This window comes from Gobio gobio (genome assembly GCF_949357685.1).
Source record: "Gobio gobio genome assembly, chromosome: 18".
Classification (NCBI taxonomy): domain Eukaryota; kingdom Metazoa; phylum Chordata; class Actinopteri; order Cypriniformes; family Gobionidae; genus Gobio; species Gobio gobio.
In genome coordinates, this window is record NC_137111.1 from 25,304,904 (window position 1) to 25,318,333 (window position 13,430).

General features: G+C 38.1%; 1 protein-coding gene across 1 annotated transcript in view; it reads left to right on the forward strand.

The window, feature by feature from the left end:
- The first annotated feature begins 1,950 nt into the window (after nucleotides 1-1,950).
- The window catches only part of pdss2 (prenyl (decaprenyl) diphosphate synthase, subunit 2), a 40,058-nt gene continuing 28,578 nt past the window's right edge, over nucleotides 1,951-13,430 (forward strand). The window contains exon 1 of the mRNA XM_079842395.1: nucleotides 1,951-2,530. Coding sequence (XP_079698521.1) covers nucleotides 2,304-2,530 — 227 coding nt within the window. The 5' untranslated portion in view covers nucleotides 1,951-2,303. The remainder of the gene's footprint in view (nucleotides 2,531-13,430) is intronic.

Here is a 13,430-nt window from a genome sequence, read left to right on the forward strand (position 1 = left end):
GCATTTTATTATGAAGATGTTTTTAAGATTCATTGTTTTTTTTATCAAAGGATGTGTGTAATCAACAAGTGCAGTATTTTAGTGCAAATTGAATGATAACACAAGACAAATTATGTTATACCAACATAGACAGGCTAAACAAAACTAAGCTAAAGATAAAAAACAAACAAACGATGTAATCCAAACGACATTAAATAGTGTACTCTGGTGGGTTGCCCCTTAAAGGTGGGGTAAGTGTTATTTCAAAACTTCTTTAGAAATGTGACTTGGGCCGAGTACCATAACAAACTGATAGCCAATAAGCAGTAAGGGGGCGTGTCTACTAATGACAGGGAGAATAGATCGCTTAGTGCACATCACATCATTATTCAAAAGACATGACACAGGACGGACATTAGCTGAGCGATGACAGGAAGAGAGATGGCAGATAAAAAAACAAACGTGGAAGATGTCTATAGAACAAAAGAAGGCTATACGATCAGGCAAGAAGTATCAGCTTTCCAGTGCTGGAGCAGGAGTAAAGGCCAAGGTTGCTTTATTTCTTCTCGATAGGCGAGTAACATTGATTTTGTTTTGCGATCGTATTGTCGTTCACTTCAGTTATGACAAATACCCAATCATTTCCACACCGTATAAGCCTGGAGCGTCTAAACCTCCTCCACTGTCTGTTTCAAGCGTCAGCTCCTAAAGTGTGTCTGAACAATATATTCCTAATATATGTTTGTTTCCTCTTTTCATGCTCGATATCCCTCTAATCTTGTCATAATTGTAATAGGTTTATTAGTTGGACTGTTGTGCTCGTGCAATCTAGTTGTTCATGAGAACTGTTTGTGTTTTTGGCCTGGATTACCATATAACACACAGATTCCCATAGTCGTTGCCTGGGTTACGTATGTGTGGGGCGGAGCTATCAAAATAGGGGCATGTTTGTTTTGGTGATTTGAAATATCAACATCGGTTACCAGAAAGCACTTACCCCACCTTTAAAGGCCCACTGAAGTGCCTTGAAACGTGCAGCATTTTTCAATGTGTTGACATAATTTCCACTGAAACAGGAAGACAGGGCGGAACATATCAAACCCCTCCCCTTTTTTTAAAAGAGCCAATAGCGTTTAGTTTATATCACAGCTCAACCAGAGCCATTGACCTCAGTAAAGCTGCAGTTTCCTCCTAATCTCTACGTTTCTCCTCTTAATCTCCTCCATATCGCTTTAAAATTTAGCATTCTGTGCAGAATTCAAATCTGATACGTAGCTATACTGGTCTGCGCCGACTCACTCATATGACCCGCTCTGTACTATCGTGTCTCTTGACTGGAGCAGACTGTGTGCTTGCTGCTGTGGTTCACGTGACACTAACATAAAACCAGACTTCATTCGCCCCATGGAAAGCAGATTGACACTGTCTGAATCGTTCCCTATCCTGCCATTCACCATGTAAAAAATAGTAAATGTTTGAACAAGTGACCGACTTTAGCCGCAGCTTCAGCATCTATTTATTATGTAGGGGGTGGGATGCTTTAGATTCTAGAGAGCATTTGATAGGACAGAAAATCTGGTGAGAAGCTGAAGTGCATATAGGCTAGTGATGTCATCAAAATCATTGATCAGGAAGTGATACTGTAAGTTTTGAATATTCTAAATGCCAATTTTGTCATTGATTTGGAGGACACTAGCTTATAGATAACAGTAAGTCTAACATATTTATACTAAAAGCCAAAAAAATTCAATTTTGATTTCATGGGGACTTACTTTCTTGTCCAATGTAAAATAAGAAAAACGGATATAAAAACCTTGAAAAGATTGCTGTTTCCAACCGATTGAGAAAAATAAAAAATACTTTTATTTAAGATTTTTTTCTTTTCTTTAGTCGGATAGTATCAAAATTGTGGTTACAAGGTTTTGTTGAAGACGGCTTTGGTGACGAAGGGGTTAACCGCGCAGTCTTTACGACAGACCGTAAACTGATTCGAAGAAGATGGCGACCCGGTACAGCTGTCAAAACGTGAGAGTTTAATTTCGTAGAACCGGACACTTGACAAACAGCACAGACTTTCGGTTTGGACAAATGTACTTGTATTAACCAGAAACTATCGCTGGAGCAGAGGAGGCGACTTCTGTGTTGAAGAAGATTATGTTTTCTTCCATAAGGAGGTGACATTGGGGAGGACAGACAGAGGCTACTGGATTTGACACTCAATGAGTGAAAGACAGTGTCAGATTCCTGATGTGAACTTATCTGAAAGTACCAATGAACATGAATGAATTTAAATAACTGGTCTAATAGTTTGATTTGTTTTTAAAATGGCTTGGAGGTCACGGCTGTCATACACTGGACGGAGGCATCTGAGTATTTTCTCCAACCCTTCTGCCTCTAACTGGACTAAAGTGGTGTCTGATGCGGAGAAGATCGTAGGATATCCAACTTCATTCATGAGTTTACGCTGTTTACTTAGTGACGAGCTCAGCAACGTGGCCATGCATGTTAGGAAGCTGGTGGGAACGAAACATCCTCTGCTAAACACCGCCAGGTAACGTGACTGTCTTCTGGCCCCCAGACAATGCTTTAATGACATTTACATCTTTTTCAATTTTAAAGATATTACCAAATTCATCAGTAAAGGATATCTACAGTTTGGATATTAATTTTATTCAGAAATATAGTTCCTTAATGATATACTAGCTCCATTAACTCACTAAATCTATCAATTATAGAATATGTTTTGCCAAAATTCTGGGAAAATGCTGTAATTGGGGTAGACCAGGTACAGTTGGTACACTTCTTTGTTTTAGTTTTTCCTTTACTTGTCTACTAAAATATTAATAATTATTAATATTCATAAGTAGGTCATATTTGCCACAATTAGCTCATAAACACAAGAAGTTTTTTTGTTCCAACTGTACCCATGTACAGTACCCGAGTACAGTTGAGACACCCATCCGTAATGCTGTAAAGCTGCCTAACCCAGGGGTTTTCAAACTGGGGTCCGGGGACCCCCAGGGGTCCTCCAGAAGGTTCTAAGGGGTCCCCAGAAAATTTCAGAGAATAAAAAGACAAAGCAAAAATGAATAAAGTCTACTGAACATTCTAACTGTTTCAGTTCTAAATGTTTCTCTCCTTTCTTGCCGTATACATTCCAGAATTGTATATGTTTGCTTTGTATCTTTCTAGTGAGTTTCTCACTATAGTCCCCTTTATCTTGCTCACTGGGGTTGTAAGGCGGTATTCTTAATGCAGTACGTAAACTGCTTACATACATTTATTGCGAAAGTTTCTTATACAAATCATTTTTAATTGAAAATATTCTTCTTCAGGTTTATACATCCAACATTAAGTATAACTAATTTATGTTTGGAAACAATATGTTGTATTTATAATGTCACACTTACTATTTATCTAAGTTTAAATGTTTTTTCATACATAAAAATATATAGATGAACTTTAGGAAGGGGGTCCCTCATAAATGGTTCATCATATTTGGGGGTCCTTGGCATAAAGTTTGAAAACCCCTGGCCTAACCAATTCATTGCAAATGTAAAATACCTTTAAAAATGAGAATTAAACAGTTTTTATTTCCATTCAGTATTTTATTTGATAATTTTTTTAGTTAAAAGTAGTTAATTTGTAAAACATTGTACAGTAATGGCAAACAGCAACACAATATTTAATTTCAGTTCATCATTTTAATAGTAACTAGAGCCGAACAAACGCAAATGAAAAACTCTATTACACATCTGAACCAGTACAGAATCTCCAGATCAAAACAGAGGTGAAGAAGAAGCAGAGACGACCGATCTCATAAGCAGATGCATACATAACATTAAACATCATATAAATCAAAACTGCCTAATGTTACTGAATGAAATGTCGACCCAGGACGAGCTATAGGACTGTGAAGCTTTGGGGGTGTTGATGGACTCGATCTACTCCATCTGTGTTTTGATCATCGTTCTTAATCCTATCTGTATAGTCTTTGACAAAAAAATTATTTTCTCAGCTTTTTGTTCAAAATGTTGCTTTTCTTAATGACACTGACCCACATTCAAGTGTTGATAAAAAAGAACGTATGAAGCTATAATAAAACAGAGGGCCTGTTGAGTTCTTTCTTTTGATATATTGCATGTTCAGATATTCTGTGAGCCATGAAACTTGTGAAAATGACCAAAAACGCTGGCGGTGAGTGGCCAATTTTATGTTTATGTTCACTTAAGGCATAACCGACTATTTTTACGATGATACTCGATAAGACAGGCATTTTGACATCATTTTGTGTGAATATTCGCGTGCTGTGAGACACTTGGCTGCGCGTTCTTATCGGCGGCATATCTGCGGCAAATATGCAGATGCCGATATATCTGCGACAGGCTAAATCGCAAATAAATCGGTCGGGTTCTAATAGTAACAGTTGAAAATTTGAGTTACAGTAAAAAACATTGAACAATTGCAAACAGAAAATAAACTCTAAAAATAATGGATAAAAACAAAACAAATTGATGGCATCATCAAATGAGTATGCTTATTTTTACGATTATCATATATTTGTCATATATAAAATAGATTTGTATATGTTTGCACAATAAGGCACCACTGGTTCTATGTAAACTGGTTAAGAGACAGGATGATAATAGTAGAGCCACCAGGAGTACAGCAGGTGCAAATAGGACTAACAACCGCATGACCATACAAGGACAAAGAGCTTTCTCTGTAAAGGGCTCCCAACTCTAACTGAAATTAAAGCATGCTTGATATAAAGCCTTTTATAATGATGGTTAAGCTCTGGTTTAATTACATTAGCTAAAATATTTACCTTAAAGTAAGCAGGGTTGGTAGTATTTTTTTCTTCTTCTTAGAAAAGCATCTCTAGAGACCTGAGATACAAATTAGCATGTGCTCTTTTTATGAAATGCATATTTTTCAGCTTTTGTCTGTAATCAACCCTATAAAAAAAAAGAAGAACAAAAAGATAAATAATCTTAATGACCCCAAATTTGTTGAACAGTAGTCTAGTCAGGATAGGGTCTTTGACAGTTTTATCAACATGCATATGAAACAGAGTTGGTTGTAATAGCATTTTATTACAATGTGCAAAACCTTTTCAGCTAAGATATTGTTTGTTAGTGTGGTTTACTGTGTAAATGCCCAAAACAACACACTGAAATGGGACACACAAATTATTATTAACTTTATTGCAAAGTTTTCACAGCACGCCAATGTCAGGACTGCATAATGACGTAATTGTGCCCAACATAAAAAACACTGAATTGTTTTGTTTGAATGATCAAACGAACCAGTTCATTATAAATCACACTTTCTGCAACCAACATGTACGTCTTCTAGCCGTCATGGGGCCAATTATATGGATAAGGGTTAGTTCATGAATATTGATTAGGTCATTCTGATGTTGCAGGGTTACCTTATTGGAATGACCTGCCACGTGACGCAATTATAGTTAATGAATAGTAGCGTTGCTCAACTTAATTCCTGACCAGTGCCAATTTGCAAATCGTCTGCACTTCAGCCAGTCAGCTATGAGTATAACGTAACCTGGTTAGTATACATGAGCCAAGCCTCGAGTTTAGCAGGATTGGTAATTTTTCTGCCTGGCACAATGAACCACCACTCATGAAAGATCATAGTGTGTAAAAAAGCCCCTGATGTGCATTCAAGTGACAAACTGATTTACACACTGGAGTATCACCTGAATATAGTGGTTAAAGATGCAGGTCATTAGCACAAGTGGCTCTTGACTCTCAGAGGACAAATTAAAAGCCGTCATAAGAGTTTTACACCCTGCTGACTTTCTAGGTGCTGACCTGTTCAATTTCTTCATTGAGAATCAATGCAAGTCTAGTAATTTCTATAAATCAATAGGCTGGTTGATGTTTACTTCTAATTCCTCACTATAGTATTGGGCTATTGATTTATTTAGCACACATAAAGCTGTTTTGTTGGTAAAAGAATGAAACTGAAACCGAAACCACAAATCATATGTCAAATAACGTGTACGAATTGTATTTTTAAGGCTAGTCTAGTTAAAGCACGTACATTGAGTGTGGAAGGCTCAATAAATGAAACTTTTGTCCTCTCCTAGGTCTACAAGTGAACTTTACCTAATGGTTTTGCATCTTGACTGCAGAAGTCACCGGTTTAGTGGCGAATTAGAAATGGGAGAGTTATTGAATTCACTTGAGCAAGGGAAGGCACTTAACCTCTAAGGAGATACCCTGGAAGTAGAGTACTTAAAAGTCACTTTCAAGTAGCCATGGCCAAATTCAAGCTGGCTCCCCCCAGTGGCTGCCATTTGCAGTTCCAGTCTGATTTTGTGCAACTTTGAGACAGACAGCCCACTCTGTCCATTTCTTGACTTTTTTTTAGTATAGCACTGACTTTTTTTTACACTGCTGTGAGCTTCACTTTGTCTCTGTAGACCAGGGATGAGCAACGCCGGTCGAGTGCCGCTGTCCTGCCGAGTTTTGCTTCAACCCTAATCAAACACACCTAAAAAAGCGAATCAATTTCTTCAGGATTACTAAGGCCACAAGGAGGTGAGTTTTTAAAAAAAAATCAGGGTTGGAGCTAAACTCTGCAGGACAGCAGCACTCCAGGACCAACGAATATTCCTTAATTTAGCCTGTGATGTGCCGTGCGTGAATATTAGCTTTAGGTGTTTTGTGTAACAAGTTGGCTGAGTCAAATCATATTCTTATCAGTTTTTATATTTGTTACATGTTTTGGTTACCATTGGCTTCCATTGTGTGGACAGAAAGCACACATACATCATTTTATGTCCACAGAAAAGAGAAAGTCATATAGGTTTGGAACAACATGAAGACAGAATGCATTTTCTTTGTTGAACTATCCTTTGAACTATTTTTCACCTGAGTGTTGTCGAACTGAATGACATACAGAAAGTTTTAAGAGGAAAAAAAGACTCAGTGTTTGTGTGTGCGCGCTTGGTTTTAGAAGGAGAGAGAGTTCAGGAACTCAATCCGGCCCATCCAGACGACAGTGCTGGAAACAGTAGCCCAAGGGTGTAATAACCTATACACCTAAATCTGATATGACAATCCATTTGGGAGGGGACCCTGTCTTCTCCCCTCAGCATCATTGCAGATTCAGCCGTCTCCTAAGACGCGCCAAAGATATTTATACGCACAATTGCTGGCTGGCGAGTCGGGCAATGCCAGCTCACGTTCCGCTTCGCCTTTCGGTTCATTCTTAAAAAAAAAAGCACAGACCTCAGCGAAGTTCCGAGCAGTTTGCGGTTGCGGCAGGAGCTTGCGGAGATGTCCGTGACACGTCAGGGGAAGACCTTCACAGTTCCACACACAGATGTTTTTTTCCATACACAGGTCCTCTCTGGGGTCCTCTATGGCAGGGCTTTTCAATCTTTTACGACCCCCCAAAATATGATTATCCTCATGCGAGGGACCCCATCCTAAAATTTAAGGGACATCTATAGATTTTTGTATAAAGACCTAATTTATACTGTGAGAAATTAATATTAAATGTATAAAATATTATATGGGAAATATTTAGTTTCTATTAAGTCACATATTTTTCTAATCGTTATAGTTCTGTACTGTTTTTTTTTAATTGATTTACATTTGTATATATTATTTATTATTTTATTCTTCTTATTTTTATTTCTTTATTCATTTAAAAAAAAAAAATGTACACAGTTTTTCTCTAAACTTTTTCACGGACCCCAGTTCGTAATCCCCTGTTCTATGGTACACTTATTGTGCCTACCCAAAAAAATGTGTCCCATTCTCCATGTATTAAAGCAAAGGCTTGGCTGCATACGCGCATAATATTCCAGACGAACAGTGCAGTGATGTAATGTCACATTTTCCCAATGACATCATTCGCTGAGGCGTTTTGATTGATATTTACAGCAGTTTTATTTTTAGCTGTTAGGGGTCGTTCACACAGGACACATTAATGTGGTAAAAGCAGCTAGACAAAGCACAGTATATGTTTATTATCTCCCACACACTATTGTCTATAGCAGTGCATCTCAGTATTTTTAACTTTAAGGCCCAAATATTGTTCACAACAATATATGAAAGCCCCCCCCCACTAACAATTTCTACCCAATAAAGTATTTTAGAGCTTGGCATAACTAGAAAGACATATATTCATTATAAAAATAACAAAATTCTAATAAATATCTTGATTTTTAGTTTTTTAATTTTAAATCATTTTAAGTCATCTTGGAAGTTTATTAAAGCCCCCTAATTGGCCTTGGACCCTGGTTGAGAACCGCTGGTCTACAGATTTGTAAATATGCTTATAAATATGTAAATATGCTAATCTTGCCCCCAGATTCATCTGATTGGTCAGTTGTTTTATGACTGACTTTTATCCCCTGTGACAGAGTTTTATCTTGACATAGCATCATTACAATGTAATGCTCGTGGTACAAGATGTGGAAAAAACGGAAAGATTCACTATAGGGGCCAAAGACATCTATCTAGCTCATGTTTTCATTGGCTGACCAAAAAATTGCTTCCTGTGTGAACAGCACCTTAAAATGTTTCACACATATTAAATTTACTTCACTGCGCACTCCTTGTTCGTGAGGGTCATAAACACTTTCCAGCTGGTCTGTAACGTCCCATCACTCTTTCATTCCCTCTTTCCAATCATTTCTTATCACCACTTGTCTTGTTTTAATGACTCCCTGCTCCTCACTTTGCAGTGAGTTTGTGATTTAATGATGTGTGTGTGTTTATGTGCATGTTTTGAGATGCAGTTTCTATCTGATTGAGTGATGGTGTGTGTGTTTCTGGGTGGTGGATGTGACCAGATTATTTCAGACTGCTCTAGTCTGACCTTCGTGTCGGTACGTTTTTAAAATATTAGCTAAAGGCAACACGGCTGGTGGACAGGACGGGATGGTCTTTCACATCTTGGGGATGTGACTTGGTGTGTATGAGGGCTGCTTGATTGAGTGCGTGTACATGAACAACATAAGAAAGATAGCTATCAAAAATCAACTACCAAACAACACTGGGAAAAACATGAATACGTGGTATATTTTATGTTTAGACATCATATCTTAAACATACGTGCACTAAGTGAATGAGCCACCAACAGTGTTATTGCTTACTAAAACTTTAACTAGAAATGTTAACTAAAAATGTATTAAATAAAACATTTATTAAATGTATAATGTATATGAAAATATGAAATTAAACATTTAATAGATTGTAAATAATACTAAAATAACACTGGCCACTCAGAACGCTAAAAACAGAGTAATGGGTGTGTGCTGAATCTGATCGGGTTTCACTTAAACCATTTATGACCTTTACAGGGCTCCAGAGTGCGACTAAATGGTCGCATTTTGCGACTAAAATTTGAGAGTGTGCGACTGAATTTTACATCCAGTCGCACATGTGTGACCAGTAAATTTGCCTGCTGTCGGTACTGGAGAAATTAAGAAAATACACTTACTAATTATAATTGATAGACGTTATGTCTGGCAAATTCTATCTTTGCCAGCCGTTTCTATATGAGATAATATTAAACCATTTATCCGTGATGCATTTTTGCCATTCGCAATCCAGAAGAGAAAGCGAGCGCTCTCTCATGTGGAGCTACAGCGAACACAACACCACAGTCAGCTTAATGAGTGACGATGGCCAAGAGAACTACACAAAAGTTTAGTCTGCTTAAACTTTAGGGATGTGCTGTGATAATAAAATAAATTTATTTTCGATTTCGGCTTCCAAGAATTATAAAAAGATGATATGAGGTAAAACTATTCCTATAGCCGTGTTCGTCGAGCTCATCCTTCCCTTCACAGCCTTGCGCTGTCATTTCTCCTTAAACCTAAACTAAACGTCAGATTCAGTGATTGTTGTAAACTGCAGTTTGTACTGTTGCTAAACTGCGGGATGTGTTTGATAATAAAGAGCTATTAAATGCACAATAATCCGCGCAAGAGACGCTGTTTCCAACTTCAAGGCGGCTTATGTGTGTGTGCTGTGAAATGGACCGATTTGCACATTATATTTTAGGCTTCGTGTGCGCGTCTAAACCATCAAATAAACAACAAATAGCCGGTGTCAAAATGACCAGATTGGAGAGTAGTTATTTTAACAGTTTATATCTTAAACGGGCTCAAATAGTTTGGAGAAATAGGAGAATATGATATTATTAGTTCTACATTCGATCGGTCTTAAAGGGGCAGCGTCTAATAAACCTGCTGACGATTGAGCCATTAATTCGAATCGAACAAAAGGCAAATAGAAAATATTCACATCTCTTGAATTAATAACTTTAGCTTTTATAAGCATTAATCTAACAATTTATACAGTGAAAACTATGCAGTGTTATTTTACATTTCATTACTTTATTAGATTTCTTTGTAGGTTTGTTCTTTACTGTAATAATGTTAGCAGACCTTCCGAATGCCTGCACACTGGTCCATTTACAAATAGATGTTTTATATTTTTGTTCAAACATTGCTGTTTCTTTTGCTATAGATATTTTACTTTTCAGATTATAAAGCCATGTTAATTATGTTCTTAATTATGTTTTTTTTTTTTATACAAAAAATATATATAAAGTATAATAAAAAGAACCGGTAAGAATACTGTTAAAATACCGGATCGATAAGCAGTATTGGTAAGAGTAGTAATACCATTAAAGCCTTAACGATACCGATCCCTATTAGTAATACAGGTGTGGATTTACGGTGTGCGCCCCTAAAATTTCTGGTTGTGCCCCTAAAATTTTCAGTTGGGGGCCACTGTGCTCCTAGTGAAAAAAGTTAGTCTGGAGCCCTGCCTTTACCTGATAAAAGAATACAGTTTAAGATGATTACATGACCTACACAGTATTGGGTTATTATTAAGCATAATCTATGTAAGATGATATATGTAACCGCACTCATTGATTCTCCTGCTATAAGCCACTTTTCTGTATTTCTATTCCTCGTTTGTACCTTAAATGTCTCCAGTCTCTCCTTTATTCATTCATTCTGTCATGATATATCCTGCCCACTCTCTCTCTCTCTCTCTCTCTCTCTCTCTCTCTCTCTCTCTCTCTCTCTCTCTCTCTCTCTCTCTCTCTCTCTCTCTCTCTCTCTCTCTCTCTCTCTCTCTCTCTCTCTCTCTCTCTCTCTCTCTCTCTCTCTCTCTCTCTCTCTCTCTCTGGGCTTTTTGGTAGTGGGCGTGTCTGGGTGTCATCTCATCTCGATTACCACAGTTGTGATTCATGACAAGTGACTCTCTGCCTGGAGACGGGATTACAGCCCTTGTCGTCACGGGAACTGCATTATGCCTCATTGCCCGGCAACCAGAGAGGATTGTATCCCTGGAAAGCTTGTGATATGTACATCCACATGACCATATGCACACTACATAAGACTACATCAGATTAATAACAGTCTGGAACTTAAACTTAATACCTGCACACAAAAACAAACACACAGCACAAGATTCAGCCCAATTTGCCAATGAAACGCACATCATGGACTGAATCACTCGGACAGTTCACTTCCTCACTGATCCGGCTCAGATGCCTTGTTCACTCACTAAACATCAGGTTCATAGAACTATTATGGGACGTTCACACAGAACACATTTTTGCATTGCACTGCTTTTCTTTTGTTATTATACACTCACCGGCCACTTTATTAGACACACTTTGCCAGTACCGGGATGGACCCCCTTTTGCCTTCAGAACTGCCTTTATTCTTTGTGGCATAGATTCAAAAAGATGATGAAAACATTTTTCAGAGATTTTGGTCTATATTGAGCATCATGAGGTGCACATCGGCTGTTCCACCACATCCCAAAAGTGCTCTGTTGGATTGAGATCTGGTGACTGTTAGGCTGAGTATTTGAGTATTTGAACTCATGCATGTTCAAGAAACCATTTTGAGATGATTTGAGCTTTGTGACCACGCTCTTCTGCTGGAAGTAGCCATCAGAAGATGAAACACTGGCGTCATAAAGGGATGAACATGGTCAGCAACAATACTCAGGTAGACTGTGGCATTTATACAATGCTTAATTGGTACTAAGGGGCCCAAAGTGTGCCAAGAACCATCCCCAACACCATTACACCACCAGCAGCCTGAACCTTTGATACAAGGCAGGATGGATCCATGCATTCATGTTGTTTAACAAATTCTGACCCTACAATCTGAATGTTTCGGCAGAAATCGAGACTCATCAGACAAGGCAACGTTTTTCCAATCTTCTAATGTCCAGGTTTGGTGAGCCTGTGTGAATTGTAGCCTCTGTTGTGCACTCGGAGATGCTCTTCTGCAGACCTCAATTGCAACGTGTGGTTATTTGAGTTACTGTTGACTTTCTATCAGCTCAAACCAGTCTTTCCATTCTCCTCTGACCTCTGGCATCAACAAGGCATTTTCACACACAGAACTGTCCGAAAGAGGATATTTTCTCTTTTTCGGACCATTCTCTATAAACCTTAGAGATGCCTGAGTGTGAAAATCCCAGTAGATCAGCAGTTTCTGAAATACTCAGACCAGCCCATCTGGCACCAACAACCATGCCACGATCAAAGTCACTTAAATCAACTTTCTTCCCCATTCTGATGCACAGTTTGAACTTCAGCAGATCGTCTTGACCATGTCTACATGCATAAATGCATTGAGTTGCTGCCATGTGATTGACTGATTAGCAGGAATGGATTCAAATGTGTATCTACAACAAATAAAATGATAGTATTGCAGGGTGCTCATTTAAGAGAAAATATGTAGAATATATAATGGATGTTTTATATTATTAATAGATTACGTGCCTATACTGTTTTCTAACAGTTTTCCTTTAGAAAAGGAACTGGGATTTTAAAAAGTTGTTTTTTATGCAGCGTAAGTGTCAGTTGAAATTTGAAATATTTATTAATAAGTGTCTCAAAAGATCAAAATGCAGAATCTTTGTCTCAGAGGAAAGAGGCCTTTTGTGACTCTGTGTCCTTATGAGGCAATTATAAGAAAGTTATTTATATTATGTATATTTGAAACCGATAATAGAGCCGAGTAAAGGGTCGGTGGGCTTGGATGCCTTTGCACAGAACCAGCCGCCAACCATCATACAGATGCAGATTAATCATGATGTTAAAAGGCAGACCAGCTCATAACAGTGATGACCTCTGCCTTCAAGACCCCCTCGTGGAACTGTGATTAACAAGCCTGAGAGCGTCTTTGTGTGTCTGGTTCCTCCTCCACAGAGAGAGAGAGAGAGACAGTGAAAGATGGAGAGATGGGAGGTGAAAAGAGGGCGAGACTGTATTGGAACGACATGCTGGCTCGTTAGTTTGACACCGTGCATTTCATTTAAACACAATTAGGATATGGCGAGGTCCCACGTCACACACTTGATCACGCACTCGCATACTAGAAACTTATATTTTCATAATGCTTCCAGTCCCAGATGACAGTATTA